Here is a 23,361-nt window from a genome sequence, read left to right as displayed (position 1 = left end):
ACAAAGTTGTAAACACTTTGCTCCATGGGACCTTATTTCAGAAAAGCTTTGTATGGTAGTTAATACTGTAGAGCAAAGTTTTTCAGAAATAAGGTCCAATAGCGTCGACTAGAAGGGGCGTGACTTCGGCTCTCTATAGTTTCACTGGACCAAAAGAACACGTGTCAGCCTGTTATCCTGAAAACAAACAGGAAACGCCCCAAACTTCACTGATATAACCCAAACCATGATCTTTGCTGAAGCTAACCGGCAGCTTTGGTGTCTTAACCTAACCAAACTGCAACCGTTTCACAACCTTAACCCAGGGCTCAAGAACAGGGATTGCCCGACTGCCTGGGGCAAGTAAAAATGCAACGTTGAGCTGGTAAATTAGTAAAGGAAGCCATTTTGGTTCCTCCTGTAGAGTTGCACAGTGCGCAGTTCTCGTGAGGAAATGGGGGGCGAGGAAAGATGCTGATGAAGTGAAGTGCAACGGAACAGTTCCAAGTATCCTGAGAACAGGAGTTAAAATGTTCAATACGCGAGGATGTCAGCTGTCCTCTATGACACGCCATGTCCTTGTTTTGGAATTGACATGCTTGTGTGCAGGAATACAAACGTTGTGCGGTCGAGGGAATGTAGTGCCAAAGGAAAAGACAGCTTGACGGCAACATGAAAGGGACAAAAATGTTTAAAACAGAGAAATATTTTCATGACAGTGGAGAGCTGACGGTCACCTACTGCAGGTAAGACACAGACTAGAGAGAAGGACCTCATACAGCCCCACCTCAAAACACCCGAACTATCCCTTTAACGTTGAACCCTGCAGCCACATGTTTATTACTGTTACCATGACGATGAAGGTCACCCGACATAATGGGCTCTTAGTTTAATGGGACGTGTTCCGAGCGGTGCGGTTTCAAAACAAATGACCTTTGGAACCGTGGGCAGTCCAAAAGACCACAGCAAAGTGAGCATTGGTTTTGCTAGGTGGCCAAAAAACACACAACTCTGACTCAAACTACTAATGAAGCTTTCCGTCTTCTGAATTTAAAACAGAACTTGCACATGTATTTCATGCACCAGATGCACGGGAGACAGACAAGTGGACCCAAAAGTTGCAAGCAAACTCCTGCACACTGTCTAACTTGCAAAAACAGATATAGTTGTGACGTTCACAGTACCTGACCTTCATCAGGCGTCATGTTAAATAGGGAGTGGCTGCAAGTGTGCAACAGATGTAGGGAATGTGCAGCCACTCCTTATTCAAGATGGCTTCTCGTTGTACCAAACCATCTGCCTGATTACGATGGAGCACAGAAACATATCAATAAAGTATTTGTGCACGTCAGACAGTGTGCAGGAGTTTGCTTGCAAAGTGAAAATCATTTGCTAACACGTTCGCCACAGTCTGATGATATGACAGGTCAGACTTGTAGCTTTAAAGCGGGACTATGTATCCATAATAATCACTTTTATTCAGTGTCCACTGTTGATAATGTCGCTAATTTGAGTTATCAGTCAGTGCGTTTACATGACACTCAAGAAAACCGAATTACTGGGTTAGTCTGACTATGATCGGATCTTTAAGATGCATGTATACACCTTAGTCCGACTAAAATCGGACCGGATCGGATTTCTCATAGTCGAATTAAAGCACCCAGATTATTCGATTGATAGTCACATTACTCCTGCATGTATACGTTCCATCAGATCGGATTGGATTTTGCATCCTGCGCAGGCGCAAGATTTTTTCCCCGGGGCCGTGAGCCGGAAGTAGACGGACGGCGGCGGTGGCGGCGGCGTCTTTCCTCCTAAACCACCGCAAGAAAGAGCGCCATTGTGCCCCTAGTTTGTGTAATTATCATGTACACCATATACGAAGTGTACAAAGATGTAGCTTCGTCTCGCTCTTCGTACGCCATCTTTCTTGAATGCCGAGGCAGCTGGTGACGTAAAGAGGTCAGCCGGAGGTGGCCCCGTTAACACTAGTTGAAATGGGCACAGCGCCACCTATCGTACCGGGGTATGATATGCTTCGCCCAAATAATCCGATTATCTCACTGGCATGTATACTCGGATAATTGAAGTTGTCTGATTGAGTAGCATAGTCGAACTATGGCTGTAATCTGACTAAGCTGTGCATGTAAACGTACTGACTGATCTCAGCGTAAGTGATCTGGTTAAATGAAGCGAGTGCTGAGAGCAGCTCAAACCTGTTGTCTAAATGTTGGTGACTAAAAGCTCGAGAAACTCGACTGTCAGAGTCGCTCCGTCACATCTCTGACTCCCACCGCCTGCCTGGCACAATCACTGTACTTCTGACCTGCAGTCTCGGCCATCAGCACCGGCGCCACAGGCACAAATCTACACTCTAAACTGGCCCTTCTTGCCCGCAGCTTACACTGGCAGTGACGGAGACGCTGCTGCCAAACCTCCCTAAGCCTGAGACAGTCCACTGCCTCTCATTTAGATCACAGGGGCCGTCCGGCAGCCAAAACACACCTTTGATCCAATCGCAGAGACATCAAAAGAGCGATGGTTTGCGAAAAAACAGAGAATGCAGGGGCACAGCTCGAGCCAAAACGCCCGCCAAGCTGTTGTGTCCGAGGTCATGACAGATGGCGTTCAGTGTGAAATGCAGCTTACCTCCTTTTTCCTCTTCTTAACTTTGGGCATTTTCCCCTCTTTCATCTTTTTGGGCTTCTTCTTCTTTTGTTGTTTGAGGGAGTCGTCGGAGAAGAAGCTGTCGAGGGGCGCGAGGGGAACGGCGTTGCGCTCACCTTCATCGTCCTCGTCTAGACGCAGAAAACAGAAACATCATCAGATCAGAAACATAAAGTTGTGCACTGTACTTTTATCAGTGTGTCGGCTCCAGTTCAATGGACAACAGAGCTGCAACGCTGAGTCAATTAGTCCAATAAAAAACAGCTATTTTGATTATCAATGAATCACTTTAGTCACCATCTCAAGCAAACATGTCAAATATTTGCTGGTTCCAGAGTTGTCTGTGTTTTCATTATTTCTGATAATAGACGAAGAGTTTGGGGATTTTTGAAAAAAGAAATTATTTTTCTTATTTTATAGACTCAACAATCAATCGATCCTGAAAATCAACAGTAGAGTTAATGATAATGTATATCATTGCTACTTGCAGGCCTATCATACTGTGCTATGTGTACATTTGTTCAACATTTCATTGAAGAAACATTAAATTGATTGATCGTGAAAATACTCTTCAGATTAGTTGATAATTAACTGAAAATAATAATTAGTTGCAGCGCTAATTGGCAAATACACTGTGACTGACGTGCAATTTAGCAATTCCTGGCAATAAATGTTTAAAAAATATCAAAAGTAAAAGTAAATTATACATATATTTACATATATGTATAACCTTCATGATTAATGAATGAAAAATGATTTTTCAGCATTTTTCTGATTATTGGAATCAGTTTTGTCATGTTTACTTTGTCCAATCATCAATAAAAAAAGATTAATAAAAAAAAAATCACTAATCAACAATCTACTTTTGCTCTGATACAGCGTGTTACCTGCAAAGTAACCAGTAACTAAGATTATGAAGTAAATGTAGTGGAGTAAAGATTACAATATTTGACATCAAATGTGGTGGAGAGGAAGTATAAAGCAGCAGACAATGGGAAAAGTACCAGCACTGTACATGAGTAAATGTACTTGATTACATTCCATCACTGTCTTTAGGAAACACTGATTGACATGCTTCACCATTTTCTGACATGTTATGTGCCTAACAACTATTGACTATTGAAACAACTGATTAATTGAGAAGAATAATCAACCAATTAACCGACAGTGAACATAATCGTCAGTTGCAGCTCTTGTTAAGATGAGAAAAGACAGCAAGCTGAAAAGTCCGTCTGCCTGTTTTGAGAAAATAAAAACGATGATTCAGTGCCAGACCAACAGGAGCACTTGGCAAAAATAAAGCTCATAATCACACATCATTGAGTGTGGATCAACTCTACCCGTCAAAGCGCAAATAGATGGAGTGCCTGCCCTGCCGGCAAATGGGAACTCCCCGGAGGACCACTGAGGTATACTGAGCATATCTTCCTGCCTTTAATGCGTGCTGGGACCAAAGCGACCTGCTGCTGGTTGTCAGCTGTACTGTCTCAGAGCTGCTGTGTACAAACGTGCTGACTGCTGAGCGCAGCAGACTCCGCTGATGCCACAGTGGGTCACAGAGGAGTAAGTAAAGGAAGAGAGGCAGTCCCACACAATACATCACAATAAAGAGACACACGGAGGGGGGGACGACGACACACACACGGGACGCAACCCCTCCTGTAAAAGGTCGATCTGATCTCGTTCTGTTCCCTCCCTCGGCGTCTGCGGCCGTCTCTCCGTCTCTTACAGTCTATCTATCGGCGTGTCCCCCCCCCCCCTCGCTCTCATGCAGACAGACTGGAGGGCATGAAATATGCAGCACATGTATCAGAGTCAATCAGCCGACACTAGCCCTGCAGTCTACCACTCCCCTGGGTAGCTGGAGTGAGAGATTGGGGAGGAGGGATTCCTGTGTAGTAGACGCACAAACCTCACCAACCACTTATCCTCTATTTAGCAAAGCTAGCAGGAGGTAACCCAGGCACACACACACACACACACACACACACAGCACATACACACCAGTGATTTTTTGAAAAAGATTTAATCAGTGTCAGTGTCAGGCTCTTTGTGTTTCCTTTGACCACCAAATGAAATGTGTCACCCCCTTTTTTTAAGCGCTAATCGGGGGTAACTTGTGATTTATGTGCCCGATATTTTTACAGAGAGGCTGACGGCAATTTTCTCTGTTTGTGATTATATTAAAATCTAATGCCTATCTATCTATCTATCTATCTATCTATCTATCTATCTATCTATCTATCTATCTATCTATCTATCTGAGTGTTCTTTGTTTTCTGCTTTGTCTTCTCATTCTTCCTCTCCGCCTCACGCAAACACACAGACTCACGTTCTCCCTCTGCTTTATTCTTCTCTTTCTAAATAAAGCCTTGAGTTTGTGTCTCCAGGATCTCAAACAGGGGAGCTGGTTTGTGTCTCAGATGTACGTTAGCCGCCTGCCAGGCAAGTCATCGCGATGGCAACACAGCAAAAGCCTTGCATCTCTCTCTCTTAGACTCGCAGATGATGACACGGCTCAGACGCAGATTGAAACCGTCTTGGATTACACAGAAAGGCGTGCGGTCCGTCACTCGGTTACCCTTTTTCTTTTCTCCGAGTGAACTGTGACTGACAGGCTGACCACACATCACTGATGAGATACAGCAGAGGATGCCGGACTGTGTGTCCCCGTTGATCTGCTTTCTGTACAATAAATCACAGAATCCTGGCAGTGGCGGTGTGGTGTTACTGATGTAGGCTTGATAATACGCATGAGTCATGCTAGTGAATGAGGATGGGCAGCTGCCGGATGGACTGCCATGAGGCTGTCATGGTCCCCAGAGGACATGTACAGGTTTTGATGACTCTCTCGACTGTCCCGCATCACCGGCTGGTCACATTTTTCACTTATCCTGTGAAATATGTCAACATCTATCGGATGGATTGGGACAACATAACCTTGAGCGCCCTATGAGGAACTACTGGCAGCTACGGCCGGGGTTTAGTTGTGACGACCAGAAGATGAAGGGACTGTTCATTTGAATACAACAATAGCGGTTCCTCGTGAGGTTAGCATAGCTGCTGCTATTCAACACAGATGGTTCTGTGTAATAAACCATGTGAGGTCAGACAAACATTCGTACTTCCCAGATGATGAATCCTGATTGACGTTGGTGATCGTGTATCTTTTCCTCTACGGCCGCCATGAAGTTGACATTAGCTCTGAGTGAAATTATCACAATAAATATTGAACGGATTGTCCTGAAAAATGTGGTACACACATTCATGCCCCCTGTAAGATAAGCTGTAATTACTTTGGTGATACTCTGACTTTTTTCTTCAGCACCATAATTAGTAACACTTCAGCTAAAAATCACAGACAGGCTTGTCTTGCCTGCTGGAAGTGGGAATGGAGTTAAAACAACCTGTCTAAACCTGCTAATTTTGGTGGAAGCGCGTCAATAGGCTCTTGATTACTCTGATCAGAAGATCTGAAGGTCAACTGTGAGGCTGTTCTGTAAACAGTTTTCAAATGAATGTTCAAAAAAAGCAAATTCTGATCAATCCATCTCAATTTCATCCAGGCATTCCACAGAGTAAAACTTTTGCACACCTGTGGATCGACAGGCGTGAAGACCAACGTCCGACAAGATCAGGACAAAAACGTGCGTACGCTATCAAGCCAAAACCAAAATGTCGTTCTTAAAATTCATTCTTAATCGCAAGTGAGGTGAACAGTGTGCGGGAGTGTCTGTCCGTTTAAGCCACACCCATTCTGAGTACAGCTGCGAATACAGTGGAACAGATACATGTAACGGAGTACTCCGCCATCCCTCATGCTAACACACTAAACCTAGACGGGGAACAGATGCTAAACATGAGCGTGTCATTGTGTGTTAGCATGCTGATTTTAGCCTTTAGCTCAAAGCACTGCTGAGCTCTAAGTCTAGCCTCACAGGTGCGATAGACTTATTTAAAATCAGACACAAATATTGGGTATATAATACACAAATAGTCTCTCAGTCTTGTGTCTCTTTTATAGGAAGACTGGTGCCTGCAATGGAATATATTGACCAAAAGAAAGATGTCAGTGTTTTAGCTGAGAAGTGCCGACAGTAAATGGCCTGTGAAGTCCCCGGAGGGAAACCCATCAGGGGAATGATAATCTTTCTGCTCGCTGAGTGGACCGGGTTGTGCCAGGTGTTGGAAGGGGGGGAAGGTCGCTCAGTCATGTGGCACAGGGAAGTCTGGCAACAGATTCTGTCAGAAAAGAGGACCAAAGCTCCTCTTGGCAAACGAGCCCTCTGTAAAGTGTGCACGGATGGCACAGACACAGTCCTGACCTTCCTGCAAGGGCTTGGCCGCCGGACTGACCCATTAGAAGGGAGATTCACGAGCGACTCCCCAGTGAGGAGGCTCGAGTTTACTGGAAAGCACATTAGCCCGTTCTCTGTTGGCCCCCGTGTGGAAATGCCCACTTAATGTTGCCCAGCATCGCTCGCCACGGAGGAGGAGAAACAGAGCCATAGGTTTCCTCTCCCCATTGATTAAGTGCTTATAACTGAGGCCTCAAAACGCCTTCAGACAAAGACATCCACGGACTATTATTAGGAAATGTTATCATCAAAGTGATGAAGAGGGATGAAGCCCAAATAGCATCATTAAAATCATATCTATTGTAGACGATATATGCAGCAGATTGTAATGTGTGCAGTCTATAAAGCAGATATGAAAAAAACGACCGGAACACTGCAGCGCTCATCTGCAAACACACATTTATAAAAAAGAAAAAAAAAAAGCATCTTTCATGCGCAGGCTTCGTGCACGCGCAGCAGGAAAAAATGGTGTCAACTTTCACAGTGAAAGATCCAAAAATAGACCCCTTTCCAATTGGGGATAACATTTGTAGGCACACAAAAGCCCATGATAATCTTTCAATTTTAGGGAAGAACAAAAACAATTAAAACAGAAAACACAATGGAACAATCTGTGACAGTGTAAGCACCCGCAGTGAGACAAAGGGAATTAGGACACTTTATGTGCCACAACAAATAAAGGCTGTGATAGGATAGCATTTCAGGGTCCCAAGTCCCCCCAGGACACGCTTCTACACTGTTGCGTTTTAATTAGATGGAAGCATCTTGATGCCGGGGAAGAAAAAAAAAAAAAATCTGATTCCTGTGACCTTGTCTGTCACTTTGACGCACGTTGACGGAGGTCGTAAACCGTCTGAGAACTGCTTCCTGTTTCAGCGGCGAAACAAAGGATTTGACTCTATCACGGCTACGTCTCAGAATATCCAAACAGATCACGTGTTTACATGCAGACAACCTGTTTTTATTATTTTACTGCATCACTGCACCTCCTGGTTATACATTTTACCATTTGACTCTATTGTTTTAGTGTTCTATTGTATTATATTCCTGTATTTTAGCTGCTGCACTATTTAATGTCTTGATTATAACAAGATTTTGTTTTACTTGTACGATTTTTCTTTGTTCCTGTTTTGTTCCTGGCTGGTTGGTTTGTCAGCAGGGTTACGCAAAGACCATTAGATGGATTTCCACGAAATTTAGACAGAGGATGGGTCGTGGTACAGAATAGATCCTATTACCTTCAGGTGCTGCTCTAGATAAAGGAACAGATTTAGGATATTTTTCTCACTTTCTTTAAAGGAGATCTATCATGCTTTTTGTTATTTCCTTTCCCTCAATGTTTTATATCGATTCTTACGCATGTAAAACAATCTTAAAATGTAAAAAGGTCAAGTCTGCACCAACAGAAGCTCCTCTCTCCCACAGAAAACACTGCTTCTGAAACGCCTCGTCAGTAGTCCCGCCTTTAATTCCGTGACTTTGTGACATCACACTACGTCACAGAGTCGTACAATTGTAAAATTTATGCCTAGTGGCTAGTTTGGCATGTAAGAATTGATTTAGCACAGCTGCTCTGTTGTTGTTAGCGTTGCTGGCTCAGGCATGTGTGAGCCGACCAATCAGAGGAGACTGGGTATTTTTTTTAAAGAGACAGGAGCCTTTTAGACAGAGGGGGAATACAATGCTGCAGCACTGGCTAGTATGAGACAACTGATGTGTTTTTTAGCATTGAAGCATGTTAATATAATCTTGTAGCAACACAAAATACAATTATGAACATAAAAATGAGCATCATATGTCTATATTTATTACATTTTCTCTAGGAATAATGAAAATCTCCTATATTTGGGTGGCTGCTATCTATGAGTGAGTACAATTTGATCAAAATAAAGATCCAATATATATATTTTAATTGCTATTGGATCAAGCTTGATTGAATCAAAGGGGACTGTTGGGCCTTGGTGGAGGTATACGCTCTACTGAGTGCCATTATCACATATCTGTAAGAGCACAGATGGAGGCAGCCTGACATCTAAGAATTCCAGCGACTGCTCCTTTGTATTTGTTGTTTACATGACAATAAAAGAAGATTATAACGTCGGTGATATGAGATACATTTTGAAAAGACAGCAAAGACGTGATTATCTTATAAATTATGGTGTTTTATGTTGGTAGATCAATTGATTTTCAACACATGTACCCTTCACTACGATAACACCTCTCGGCACAGTGTGTCGTATCAAAGGGACTCCATAAGTCACAAATGTGCAGTCCCTTTGATTTGTTTACAGACAACAACATGAAAACACTCAATTACATCGTAGTCAGACGTGGCGTAATTTTGACTGACACATAAAAAAACGTTTTGATTTTTCAGACTGGATTACGGCTCAAGCATCTTCACTCACCTGCCATAATCAATTGCACCTCACCCTTTCTCCTACATGTTTAACCAACGACTGGGTTATTGGGGACACACATCAGTGGTCGTGTTCTCCCTCAGGCGATGGCTGGCAGTCATAGATGATGCCTCAGCCGCTCGACACACTCCTCTGTCTGTCTGCCTTTCTCTCTCCCTGCTGTTCAAACCTTCCAATGCAAGCCTGCTCGCAGAAGTCTGGCTTATCGAAAAAACACAGTGCATATACACGATGAAACGTTGGTTTATATGCACGGCGTCGTCATTAATGCTGCTCATTCCACAGCGCTCGGCACGTATTTGTGAAGAAAAAAGGCAACACGAAACCTGTCTTTGATGGGGAATCATATTTTCTTAGAAATGGTACATAATGATGTGCCGATGACGTGAACTATACTGGAATCAACCTATTCTTTGTTGTGACAGAAGAAATAAAAAAAATAAAAATAAAAACAGACAAAAAAAATAAAAAATATACCAGCTTCTGAGGTCCAAGACCTTAAGCATGAAAGATGACAAAGAACCGCACCATGGCAACGGTGTTGTGTGAAAATGATTCATTAACTTTGATCGTTTTCTCACTAAATGTCTTGTACCTTTTCAGAGGACAGCTCAGGGCTGCAACTGCTGATTACGTTCTTTGTTGATTACTTTCCTGATGAACTGATTAGTTGTTTGGTTTATGAAATGCCAGAAAATGGTGATCAGCATTTCCCAAAAGCCCAAAGACGACGTCCTCACAGTGTCTTGTTTTGTCTACGACGCAAAGATATGCATTTTACTGTCACAGAGGAGTAAATGAAACAGAAAATATTCATATTTAAAAAGCTGGAATCAGAGAATTTTAACTGTCTTTTCTTAAGAAAATCACTCAAACCGATTAATCAACAACTAGGTGATTAATCACTGCAGCTCTAGCTTAGATACAGGCTGATACCAATGCACAGAAAATTTGGTGAAAATAAGGGAGAAGTACATTATTGGGGTCATCAGTAAATTTAACCTCTACCCCCTTAAAAAACACACTTGGAGTGGTCTCAGTGCATGTTGAAATAGAAAATATTCCCCTTTAAGAAGCTGGAATCACAGAATTTTTTCTTTCTTTTCCTACAAATGCGCTCAAACCCATCAGTTATTAAAATACCTGCCGATTGATGTAATATTTGTCAACTAATCGATTAATCACTGCAGCTTTTACCTTCTCTCAAACCAGAAAGTATCTTCATTTGGACCAAAACACTTACATCACTCGTTAGCAGTTAATGAGGAGCAGGCCGATGTCTACAGACAACAACACAATGGATTTTTACACTCTCAACTTTCCCTTCACACTCAATCTTCTGCTGGAACCTTCAAACTTCCCCTCAGTGTGACGTGAGAGGGAAGACGAGGGCAAATCAGCATCTTTAAAGTCCTGCCCCAGACATCAAACCGTCAAATCATCTGATGCTCAAAGCCAGAAGAAGAAAAGAAAAATGAATCTTTTTTTTTGGCCGCGCTGGCCAAAACAGACACGGCGGCATACAGATGTCTGGCTACTCTCTGACCTTTCATCAACTCAGCCTCTGACACAGGACCAGGAAACAGATCCCGGGTGCTTTTTTCAGAGCTGGCTTGACTCAGACAGATGTAGATTTCGACGAGGTCGGCCCCTCCGACTATGAGCATGGCAGCTATACCCTACAGCCAATACCACCGCTGATCTATCGGATCAACACCGGAGCAACAGGAGTCACAATGCACCAGTCTAGAAAAAAATTTATCTTACACTAGCAAAAGATGATTTTAAGGAAACTTATCACCAGGGTTGTGATGAGGGCTGTAACGATAACAGAAATTCAGCCTTTGCTACCTTTAGCTTTATCGTTTACTGCGTGTTTTCACTGTCCGCTTTATGGCAAATAAATAAGAGTGTGGGGAGGTGTAGAGCGAGAGTACAGCGTCGGCTTGGGCCATATCATAAATGTTATTTTACATTATTGTTCCACATAAATATCGCCATAGATGATATCAATGTCAAGGGCGGGTGAGATTATTTCAATGCTTCAGGTTTGTTTTTGTTTTTTTTACAATATATAATAAAAGTACTTTGCTTTTTATGTTAAATAGCAGTAAAGTATGATCAAATCAAGGACTGGGGGAGAACTGAGATGCTATTCACTTCTTTACTTTTCCCCTACAACACTTTTATATAACAAAATGTTAAATAGTGCAAAGAATGAACTGCAAACACATCAGAATAGCCTGTAATGTTCTATGCAGCTACTCTGCTACTGTCGCTGGTTCCTTTCCCTCTAAATTCAAGAGCCAGATGAGGAACAAAACTGTAATAAATTCAAATTAAAAATTAAAACACAGTCTGAGCAGTCCCTCTGAGGTGAAGAATCAGATTATTCCATATTGGTTATTGTGAACAATATTGCACAGGGCGGCAAATATCACAATATTCGATAATATCTGGTACCAGCCTGAGCACAAAGTTAGCAATTACACTCAATAAATAGTGATGAAACTGACGAACAAAGGAACCACAAGGAAGAACACACTATACTGTCATGTTTGCATCATCACCATCAAATCAATATACATTTTTATAATATCTCGGTTATCATCGATACCAGCACGTTGTGACACCGCTACTCGGGATTTCCCAAACTAATCAGGTGCCTTATCTGCTTCACCATCACAGCTTTTAAGTCCAGCAAATCACAGGGTGCAGGGACAGACCCGACCGCCACGAGAAAACAAAATGACCATCATTTGCAGGTCATTAATTAGCAGGATCTTTACACCCCCCTGTGTGCCTTGATTAGCCCTTAACAAGTTTTAAGAAGCAGAAAATGTAATTTATAGTACCTCTGGTTCGCTGCCAGACTGGCTGACAGATTCATTTTTTTCACAGCCAGGGAAAGAAATATTACACAGATTTTGGCTTGTGTGGAGCCTCCATGAGAAGCATAGGCTGCATGTCAGGGAAATGTGGGTTACTGTTAATTTGAGTTAGTGCACGACCCACAGCTGAAGGGGGGGTTGTTGGTGACCTGACAGAGGTCCTCACCAGCAGAGACCCCCCCTCACTCCCTCCCTCCCAAAAAAAGCAGAAGGCACCAGGACACACTTGATAATCACTGTTTACTGTAGCCTACACGTGGCTTTCACACCTCTGCGGCCATGCAGAGACACAAAAACATTTCAAGTTGGAGCAGCAGCCTCCTGATCGCAAGTGGAACCAGCACCACCAGCACCACCAGCAGCAGCAGCATCATCCTCGAGAAAAAACACAACACGGATGTTGTCACTGTAGCCCATTTCTACTTAAAAGCATATGCACACGGTTATCGCAGCGCACGCAAACGCACCACCGACCACACTGTCACCTTATTAAAAACACCGAAGTTGGGTTTTTTGTGTAACACTTCAGCCGTTCACTTGTACACGCATGCAAGCCTGTGAAAGACAAAAAAAAAAACACACATACATACACACACACCACCAGCCTGGAGAATCATGCAGCAGGGTTTTCATCATGCACCCCCCACACCTAAAAAAAACACACCAGGCTGGATGTGAGGAGAGCCGGAGGCACATCCAAAAAAATAAATAAAAAAAAGCCCGTTCCCACCTTTAAGACACTAGGTCGTGCAAAAAATAATAGCATGACTCTGCTTATTGCACCCCACCCCTCCTCCTCCGCCTCCTCTCTGGTCTCAGGAACGCAGGACAAGCCCTTTTCCCCGCATTCAAGGCGTAGCGGCGCAAAAATAATCTGAAGGACACCCCGCCTCCCCCCCTTTTCCCTCACCTGGCATATCGTCTTCAAAATCCATGTCGTCTTGTCCCTCGTCTTCATTACTCAGCGACCCCGGCATCTTTATCTCATAGCCCCCCAAACACCCCTTTTAGGCTGAGAATACTGAAAGTTAACCCTCCAGACGCCGCAGCCCAGTCTCTTTCTTCACCCAAAAAGAAATGTATTCGTCGCTGTGGTGAAATTAAAAAAAAAAAAAAAAAAAAATTAAAAAAAAATTGTAAGCAGCGACTCTGGCTTTTCCTCTCCAGGAGTTTACACCAAAAATATAATAAAAACATTTATCTTTTATTATTATTATTATTATTATTATTTCCACTGATCTCTATCCAGGTCTTCCAGTCTGAAAAATAAGAAAGACAAAAATGGAACACACATGCCCAGATTGTGACGTCTGGTCTGTTGCCATGACGATGCATCCCATAATTTCACCCACAACTAGTTAGTCATGCTCTCCTAGTTACCACTTTAACTAGTAGTGAGGAGAGAGAGAGAGAGAGACAAAAAAAGGAGAAACGCACACACACTCACGCACACACACGCAACACACCGCGCGGGCAACGCCATGTGCCGCTAAAACAGGCGGATACTCTCCCGCGCGCCGTCGCCTGAACATTTCCTCCTGCGAGTCCGGAGAATGGAGACCGAAACTTCTGCTGCTTTCAGGCACAGCTGCTCCCACTGTTCACCCACAACCTTTACTCTAAATATGGAGCCGGGCTTGAAGGGAAGACAATATTCCTTCTGATGGGGGAAAAAAATATCTCTAGGTTTGGTTTTTTTTAACGTTCAGAGCTTGATGTAAGAAACGCACAATATTTATCTTATTTTCCCAAACTTCCACTTTTCTTCCCCAAGCGCAACATTTTTTTAAAAAAATACGCAAGTGTGCACCCTGACGACTGCACGCTGACTTGCCAGTGGTCTCACTGTTGTCAAGGTTACCGCAGCTGTAACACAGGATGGCCCCAACAGAGAGAACACGAGTTCACTCAGTGTTATCAAAATACACATATCAAGAGCTCAAGTGTCCCGACTGCACATGAATGCCGCAGGGGATCTTTTTTTTTTTTTTTTTTCTCCCCCCAATTCTTCACATTTGATCTAATAAAAATAATTAGAAGCTGCTTATTTATTGTAGCCCCCCCCCCCCTTTTCTCTCCCTCCCTCTTTCTCTCTTTTAAATATTATTCAATTATCTTTTTAAATGTTATGTTCATGTAATTAGCTTTGCTGGCACTGATTTCTGCACACAGAGCACCAAAGCAGGCATTCAAAATAAAAATACCCCCAAATTAAAATATCCTTCAAATGGCTGGTTTAAAAGGTGCTATTTTTTAAGATTTTTTTTGTTTTGTTTCATTCCTAACCTGTCAAATACCGACCCACTGGGATCGTAGGTCGGACCGGCTGTTATCCCAAAGCGTCAGTATTTGAGGAGCCGGAACTCAAAAATCAATCAACCTTAACGAGTAGGACCTTAAAATGCACCACTGGATGAACTCTACATTTAGATTATTTAAATTATGCATCTAAAACATTATGATTTAAACACGTTTACATCAAAACAAAGCACACTGTCCTATATTCATTGTTCTGGTTTAAACACCAAAAACACAACACAGACGTTCTTCTCTCTTTGAACTTTTATTAAAAAGTGGTGTCAGATTTAATCTTCCTCCTCCTCCTCTTCGTCCTGGTTGATCTGGAAGTAGCGCAGCTCGTAGCTCTCCTTGGTGTTAGCCACCACCCGCAACCAGTCCCTGAGGTTGTTCTTCTTCAGATACTTCTTGGTAAGATATTTCAGATACCTGAATGAGATGGAGGATGACGGGGAAAAACATCAGTGCTTAGCTTGTATCTATTATAGCTTATTCGTATTGACTTTGGACCTGGAGCAGAGAGTTTGCAGGTCCAAACTCCTTTGATGTCCTTGGACGAAACTTTGTGACAGTTAAGTCTGATAAGCTTCTAATAGGCTGAATACAAGACATTATAACTACAAAACTCAAGAGAAGCCAAGTGCTTTGAATTAATATTTTGGATCATTACGTGCAAACAGCCCATTGCAATATTTTTTACCAAATAACTTGATATTGACATTGTGACACTGTGGTCGGGATGAATATTTGTGCTTTCACAAAATATTAACCCAATGTGTTTTCAATAATCATCAGTAATGTGGATATAATGACTACCTGGATAAAGACATGTATAAGAACAAATAAAACAGTGTGGTAAGTTCAGAAAGTTACATCACAGTACTGTAATACAACATCTAAAACAAGGACAAGGCAACACTGCCATATCACAATATATTATTCAAAATCTAAGACAATTTACAGGCTCATAACATGAAAGTGATATAATAGATATATTGTCCTGCTCTAATTTAAATCAATCTGAGAATGGCATGACAGATCTATGTAACACAGAGGTTATGCACACACATATATTACATACTAAAGGCAACATCTCCCAGTGACTTTATCAGTCTTAACATCAGGTGCTGAGTTAAAGATTTAAAGTGGTGGCGTCCCCCTCTGCTGGTCATGTTGTCCCAAGCTCAGACTGAAATATGTTTTTATGACATCATGCAGTGTTAATGTTCATGTGTTTACTTTAAATTAGTTTGGGGAAATGTTGAATAATCAAATATATTTTTTTAATGTACCCAGTTCATTGTTCATTGGAAAGCTGGCATATAATTGTCTGTGGTGTGTTAAACAAAGTATGACGTTTATTTTTGTCCTGTTTTCCAACTTAACTCGAGAAAAAAAAAAAAAAAAAAGCCCCAGAAACTCCAGATAATCCACAGACTGTGTTTGGAACAATCCTTTTTCAAAGAAGACATATTTAACATGCAACTGCAGGAAAATACAAGTGTAAAAAAATACAAGTTGTGAATTTCATTTTGCTGCTTTGGCGCCACGGTCCTGATTTTGTGCATGCTGATATACTTGTACACGGTCATAGCTTACTGGTACATCTGAATTAAAAAAAGAGCCATCAGCGATTTATTAACGACACCTGTGCTTTTCCCACTATGACAAGTCGAAATGTCAATGTGAGAAAAGGCCTGTGTATATTCACCACCTTTGACTATTCCTTCAATATCAAGTTGTTTTTGATGAACATCCTTCGAAGCTTGGGCAACAAAAACAAAATTCCACTTCCACTGTATCTTACGCAGCAAAGATCTCGGAAAACATCTTCAAATAAAAACAAAATCAACTGTATGGCTGGACACCGCTGCGAAGGGAAGCTCAAAAATAGTCGGTGTTATTTACGTCTATAAAAATTGATTAAAAACTCTTTAAATAAAAATAAAACCCTGGTAAAGGAGATCCATACAGTTGACCACACCGGGCCATTAATAATTCGTGTCAGTCCATCAATCCATTCACAAACGCTCTCCTCAGTACTTTCATTACCTCAATATTGACTTAGCATTTTTACTCCCACAAAGCTTCAGTCAAAACCTCATTGATTCAATTACTACAGACACAATATTGTTCAAAGTAGTTGCTAAATGTATAAATGGAAAACCCTTTAAGGTACGGTCACACGTGTGAATGCAGGTGAGGGACTTCATCTGCTGGTGCGCACACACACACACACACACCTTTACTACTGGTTGTGGCTGCAACCTTACTGGTCAGTCTTAACCCAAGCTGAACTCCACATGAAGCCACAACGTCTAATCAGGTTCTATGATCTTTATCACATCTGTGGTGAAGGTAAATCTGGAATATAGGGATGTTAAATCATACATTTCAAGCTCAGTTCTCGACTTCTCCCATAGTTGTGCATGCCGATCAAGAAAATAGCTGAGAAAAAAAACACACCTTTCTATCACCTGATATTTCCTGACAGCTAGGAGATGCACTGTGTTTCTCACCTCTTTGAGAAGGGAACCTCAGAGTTGACTGCAATCTTACTCTTGCTCCTCTCAATGGACACCACACCTCCGCCCAGGTTGCCGGCTTTACCGTTCACCTTAATGCGCTCCTGCAGAAACTGCTCCTGTAGGTGCAGAGGACACAGCAAGTCACACACAGCAAGTGTCACCCTGAACAGAACGTAAAGATCTCAAGATTGCATAACAAACAGTGGAGCATATGTACAGGTAAAGAGCTCACTATGAGCACTGACAGGTGACATGTTGTGGTCGACATCTTGGTTAGTTTCCATTAAAACCTCACTGGATTCTGTGTCAATATTCTGAAGTGACTCTGAACATTATATTGGGGATTTGATCAGCAGTGTTTGACACTCGGGGGTCGTTTCTGACAGACGCTGCACACAAAATGTCTGAACTTGTCCACTCACAAAGTTGGCAGCATCCATGATGCCATCCTCTACAGGGTGAGTGCAGTCCAGAGTGAACTTCAGGATCTGCTTCTTCCTCTTCCCACCCTGCTTCCTGACCACCTGCTTCTTCTAGCACAGACATAAAGTTACACAGGGTTACTCAAACTCACACACACACAACCATCATAGCATATGTTACTTTAAAACAGCAAAAACAAGTCTCTAAACTATACAACTTATAATACAGATAGTGTCGAAATATCACAAGTGATTAGCTGTAGTCATTCCAAGGCTGCATGTTAAACCACTTAAGTAAAAACCCTCATATTTCCTACTACCAGTAGCTTCTGATGCGTCCCGTAAGCTAGTGCTAGCTCTCGTTAGCATTGCCGTTATCAGTTAGCCCAACGTGGTTTTAGCCTGAACAGTAAACAAAGCTGAGAAAAAACAGGCTAAAACATCCGTGGCAGCCATATTGCGACGCACGGATTACATACAAGTCCGCGACTGCAAAAGACGAACTAAAATACATCGTCTGTGTGCAGTTTATTTGATCATTTTACTACTCACTATCGGGGCCATGGCTGACACATTCAGCAAAAGGAAGGAGCAAAGGCTGCGCAGGAAGTATAAACACCCGGCCGCACAATCGATCGCATCGATTTATCTGGGATTGATTAAGAAAAGTTTAGGTTCCACATTTGTGCTGTAAATATGATTGTGAGCCAAGCTAGCTTAATGCCACAGCTACATTCATGCCAAATATGAAGAGCCAGGTATGTATTTTGAATAATAAATATTGTTAATATGTCTTACACAAAATATAAATAAGGTACCAACTGTTGAAAAAGCTCAGACAAGATTTATTTACTTGCCAACTACTGACCATTTAGTTTTTCGTGTAACATTGAGCTATTTCCCCCCAAAATTAGCCTAGCTTAGTTAGCTGATCTGTAAACAGAATAAAGATTAATTAATCTAAAGTCTGCTGGGTTTTTGGGGGGGGGGGGGGTAGAAGTGTTTTTGTGTGATCCCATCATTTAATTTTTCATAACCCAGCACAGCAGGCATTTCTTCTTTCATCTATTTATATTTAATACAAACTTTAATATTTTATAAAGTGAGCTTTCAAGGAAATAAGTTGGAAATTTCAATAAATTATTTAACAATAATAATAATAATTGATTTTATTTAGTCATCCATGGGCATTTTACAAACCAGATAAAGACAAGCAATACATAAAGAAGACAATAATAATACATTAACAATATTTATTCACAACTACAGATTCATTGCATTCACTGTTCACTTTTTTGCTCCTGAATTAAGGTGGATGATGCCTCTAATTTGTATTTAGAAAGTGATGTTACTGGAACATGACAGTGTCAAGCTTCATGTATGTGGCACCCTTCTAAAACAAAGTTTACAAAGTGCCTAGAAGGCATAAAAATAGTGCTTTATGTGACAAGTACTCCTCTTTAAGTGCTGCACCAGATTGAGTTACTCGCAATGCTGTAATATTCACTCCTCGCCTGCTGTTCACCCTGCCTTAGAGTCCAGCAGTGTGACATTAGAAATAGGACAACTGTATTTTTAATCTGCATGGAACGGCAATATTAAATGTCCCTTTTGCACTTTGGCAACACTTGGGGGCTGGCATGAGGTGTGTGCTGTCAGCTGCCTGGCGGAGGGACCCCATCGGCCTACTATTGAAGAGTTTCTGCATTGCTGTCATTCCTGCCGTGGGTAGCTGATAGCAGCACTGAGAGGTAAGACAGTGGCTCTCTGTGCTGTCTGCAGACCAGCCCACGGCATTTACAGTAGGATTTGTAAGCTGGATATAACGTTGGTGTTGACAATGTCTTTGATGATATTCATTTGCCATGTTTTGATTGCCTGTTGCCACTGAAGCCAGGGACCGTCATCCCACATCTGAGAAGGTAAGAGAGAGGAAGAAAAAACTCTGTCTTTCATATCAAGTCTTTCATATCATAGTCAGCTTAGCCTCTCTCACAATAACTGTGATATTTTGACAATAACACAAACTGAAATGTTACTTTTTAGTGATGTGGTGATGTGACTTTTTATGAGTCAAGTGACACTCTCACAGTTTTTCATTGCTCATGCGCTCTGTTTGCAGATGGCAGGAGGAATCTTCACAAACTTGGACAACCTTTTTAATTTGGATTGCAGTAACGTCCACCCCCTGGTGTGTCACCTGTGCCACGAGCAGTACCAGACGCCCTGTTTGTTGGACTGCTACCACATCTTCTGTGCTCGCTGTCTAAGCGGCCGGACCAATGACAGCCGTCTCAGCTGCCCCCTCTGTGGGTAAGAGACGTGAGCACTGTGACGTTGAGCAGAGTCAATGTAGATGATCAATCGTGAAAACAATGAAAAGTCTGTGTGTTCTTATTCTCCACACTAAGATTGCATTTAAACAGAGGCTTACTTTTTTAATTTACTTTAACTTTACCTTTAACTCTATATTAACAATAATGGAATGGAAAGGTTTCAATAAAGTTCCTGGGCAAGAAAATCAGGACTGAATAATTAATCAATATGGCCAAGTACAACATCCAAATCGCAGGAGCTGCAACAGCATACGATCATTAATGCAGCACTGTGATGCGACAGAGATGCCCCGGCCTACATTTCATGTTTCTCCAGACACAATGGAACGATCTTGTGGGGTCCAGAACCCGGCAAAAATCATGTAATTATCATCACTTTAATATTTTCTTCAGTGAAAATGAAATGCAAAAATTAGAAATAAAATCTGTCAAAATGATCACGAGAGGATTTCTTGGTTTTATTGTTCAGCCATGCTAGAAATGGACGTTGAACACAGTGGTTGTGGTCGCTTAACCCCACAGCATTTCATCAGAATATAACTTTTGTGACATGCACAGAGTGGTATAGACCTTTGAACGGGTTATCAAAGGTTTCGACCACCAGCTTCGATATGACTGAAAATACATTCAGATCGGGACGGATCTCTTCTGATTGAGGTGCTTACATGAGGCATTTTTATTCTGATTGGACATTTATTTTGATTATTGGTGGGATATGAGGGTTCATGTAAACGCGGCTAGTGAAGTATCGAGGCCAAAGGTGAAGGACTGCCTGTTTTGGTGTCCTACCTAGTTTGGATTACAACCTCACATGGCTTGTGTTACGATATAATGTATTGATGTAATGATCAGGTGATCCCCGGTGTCTCAAGCATGATTAAGCTGTTTCATTTCCAAGAGCAAAATATAATATTGCTCCCTGAGCCTCTGTGGAGGGTCAGACGTTTTATGTGAAAAGCCACATTTTTCCCACAGGCCTCAGTTTTGGGCAGCATTGCTCAAAGGGATTCGTTCCACATAAGTTGATTAGTAGATTGGTTTGGTTCATGCAGGAGATTTGAGGGGGAATCCCATTGGTTTCAGAGAGCATCAAGTCTTGTCTGTTTTGGTTTGAGGGTGCTGCTCAGTGAGTGACCCGTTGCTGGCCTGGTGTGGGCAGGGCAGGCCTGAGTGGCTGCAGCAGCTGCAGGGTCATCCCGGTCTCTGATTTAGTCCTTGGCCCCGGCGCTCAGCGGGGCCGGCAAAGTTCCTCTAAGACCAGTCACACAGCAAACAAAGCATACTGGTATTTGGCAGCGGTGCCAGCAGCTTAGGGCAATCAAAAGCAGTCACATGATACCAATCCATTTCATCCCCTATTAAGGAATGACACGTGGTGTCAGTCACCTTCAAGTCTGCAGTGTTAACTTTCCCCCCCATCAAAGCACACAGGGATGTACAGTGAAGAACAGGATGTCTAATGCAAGTTGATTTCACCGGGGAACTTTTCTTCTGGGTCAGAAACAACTTGACCCAGATTCCTCTTGTGTGTGGATAAAGAAAGTCAAACAGTCATGCTGAGTTTCAGCATCACTGCGTTATAATATTTACTTCTTGTAAGTCGTGTTGGACAAAAGCGTCTGCTAAATGCCCTAAACGCAGATGTAAACAGCGTAGTTTCAGTGATTGATTGATAAGCCTGTCATGATAATTACTTCTGTTGGATGATATATTGTCCCATAATAGAGTTTACCAAGTAAAGCAAAACCAGGAAACTCTAGAAGACAATATTTCGGAATAAACGCTGAACAGTTAAAAAGAAAGAAGACCTGGTTAAAGAGAAGTTGAAAAAAGGATGCAAAACAAAAAAAATGCAAACCAGTAAATGGACGATAAAAAGAAAACAGCACTTAAGAGGCACCAGAGACAAGAAGAACGGGAACAGCGAGGAGAATAAAAGGATAGAAAGTTTTAAAAGAAATTAAAAAATACGACTTCACACATAAAAGCAAGCCTGTAAAAGTTTTACAAGCGGATTTAAAAGAAATTATTGATTCTCAGTGCCTTATCTCTGCAGGTTGGTTGTTCCAAAGCTGAAGATGTACTGAAGGCAAAACACAGTCACCTTTAGATTATCGGCTCGACTCTGAAACGACCTGAAGGGCCCCACATGAGGATCTGTGTCAGCGCACAGGCTCAAATAGGGTCAGCGTTTCTGCTCGTGTTTAGTTTAATAATGCTCGCACAGCCTGTCGCAAGTGCAGTTAACTTGTAACCCTCAAGAATATTCAGACGTCAGAACAGAACTGGATGATATCTGAGGTGATAAACAACCTGATGAAGGTCTGTGTGCTGAAAGTAAACTCTCAGTCACTCCTGAAGAGCAGCTCCTGGGTTCTGATTCGGCGTCTTCTTAAAACAGTGTTTCTGCTGAGCCGTGTATGTGTGAATTCATATTTAACTCAGATTAAATACACTGTGAGCTAATTATTGTGCATTAAATATAATCAAATTGGAGACAAACTGGCTGAACCTCAGGCGACTTCCACATTCATCTGCCTTATAGCTATTTGATATTAACCTATGCAGAGGTAGATCACGGATAGCTGCGTAAATCAAAGTAAAACCAACGGCAGTGCTTTTATTCGTGATACAAGGTGCTGAGAAATGAGGCGGGGAAACCCAGGAAATCACAGGTTTTCTACTGAAACAACCCTGTGGGCACGGAGCCACGGTGCTCGGCTGTCTGGGCTCAGGCTACAGGGGCCCGCTGCTACTATTTCCATCTGCAGCAGCAGCGGCAGCAGCTAGCAGCTGCTCGCTCAAGAACCATGTAATCTAGGAATCCACTACTCTGCTATTAGTAGAACACAATAGATCCTCGTTGCTATGAAAACCAGATAGAAACACTCACAGCAGACGGGAGAGCGGAACGTTTGTGTCACTGCGGCTGAATCAGAATGAGGCAAACAGCTTTATGTTTAAACCAAACAGGCCTGTGTCAACGAGGGCAACGTGACAGAAACTGGACCTGGCAGCTGCCGGCGTTCGTTTCTAGCTGAGGTTTAATGGACATCGTGAGAGAGTTTCACCTCTTTGGGTTATTAAGAACTGGCTTATCAACATCTAGACCTGGTTAAACTTTTGTCTCACAAACAATTAGTTGATTAATGGATTGAGAGAAAGTTAATAAGCAACTACTTTAACTTATTTATTTTTCAGTGAAGCATACAGCTTCTGTTCTCTGGTTTAGCTCCTCAAATGATGATACCTGTCTGTATTTCCATTACTACTTCTCCTTCAGCATGTGCATATATAATATATACAAAGTTGACAATATTATAGTTTTGCATACATATTTTTAGTTTACTAAAAAAAAATTTTCACATCATCTTTCTCTATTTAAATGGTGTTCATATCTACAGTGTAATATTTCTATAACGGAAGGAGCAACTGACCCACAAGGATCGATATAATAATTCT

General features: G+C 42.0%; 3 protein-coding genes across 15 annotated transcripts in view; 1 reads left to right on the top strand and 2 right to left on the bottom strand.

Annotated features, from left to right (window-relative positions):
• Positions 1-13,903, bottom strand: part of chd5 (chromodomain helicase DNA binding protein 5) — a 48,934-nt gene extending 35,031 nt beyond the window's left edge. For 3 of the 10 annotated variants that reach the window (XM_030419663.1, XM_030419660.1, XM_030419658.1), the window contains exons 1-2: positions 13,226-13,902; positions 2,629-2,777 (exon numbers count right to left, since the gene is read on the bottom strand). In XM_030419663.1, coding sequence (XP_030275523.1) covers positions 2,629-2,777; positions 13,226-13,292 — 216 coding nt within the window. In that variant the 5' untranslated portion in view covers positions 13,293-13,902. Of the gene's footprint in view, positions 1-2,628; positions 2,778-9,412; positions 9,698-12,901; positions 12,955-13,045; positions 13,175-13,225 lie in introns of those variants that run through there. The other 7 variants (XM_030419656.1, XM_030419657.1, XM_030419664.1 and 4 more) reach the window with 6 other exon arrangements.
• A 959-nt stretch (positions 13,904-14,862) lies between these two features.
• rpl22 (ribosomal protein L22) lies at positions 14,863-18,217 on the bottom strand. Of its 2 annotated transcripts, none has more exons than XM_030420725.1 (4): positions 18,116-18,217; positions 17,564-17,674; positions 17,133-17,257; positions 14,863-15,042 (listed from the first exon to the last, which is right to left on the bottom strand). In XM_030420725.1, the coding sequence occupies exons 1-4, from the start codon at positions 18,125-18,127 to the stop codon at positions 14,901-14,903; spliced, it is 390 nt and encodes a 129-aa protein (XP_030276585.1). In that variant the 5' UTR covers positions 18,128-18,217; the 3' UTR covers positions 14,863-14,900. The 2 variants fall into 2 exon arrangements, with proteins under 2 accessions (XP_030276585.1, XP_030276586.1); XM_030420726.1 differs by having other exon boundaries at positions 17,564-17,671; positions 18,116-18,147.
• The window catches only part of rnf207a (ring finger protein 207a), a 26,071-nt gene continuing 20,623 nt past the window's right edge, over positions 17,914-23,361 (top strand). The window contains exons 1-4 of one of the 3 annotated variants that reach the window (XM_030420722.1): positions 17,914-18,321; positions 19,209-19,314; positions 19,457-19,485; positions 19,686-19,876. In XM_030420722.1, coding sequence (XP_030276582.1) covers positions 19,686-19,876 — 191 coding nt within the window. In that variant the 5' untranslated portion in view covers positions 17,914-18,321; positions 19,209-19,314; positions 19,457-19,485. Of the gene's footprint in view, positions 18,322-19,208; positions 19,315-19,334; positions 19,486-19,685; positions 19,877-23,361 lie in introns of those variants that run through there. The other 2 variants (XM_030420720.1, XM_030420721.1) reach the window with 2 other exon arrangements.

Source organism: Sparus aurata, chromosome 6 (genome assembly GCF_900880675.1).
Source record: "Sparus aurata chromosome 6, fSpaAur1.1, whole genome shotgun sequence".
Lineage (NCBI taxonomy): Eukaryota > Metazoa > Chordata > Actinopteri > Spariformes > Sparidae > Sparus > Sparus aurata.
This window is presented reverse-complemented; position numbering and strand designations above follow the sequence as displayed.

Bases quoted from the DNA above. Each gene is read 5' to 3' on its own strand.
- rpl22 (XM_030420725.1), bottom strand. The intron at 17,258-17,563 runs GTGAGTGGACAA...CTGCACCTACAG, and splicing joins TCATGGATGCTGCCAACTTT to GAGCAGTTTCTGCAGGAGCG. The intron at 15,043-17,132 runs GTGAGAAACACA...CATCTCATTCAG, and splicing joins GAGGTTCCCTTCTCAAAGAG to GTATCTGAAATATCTTACCA.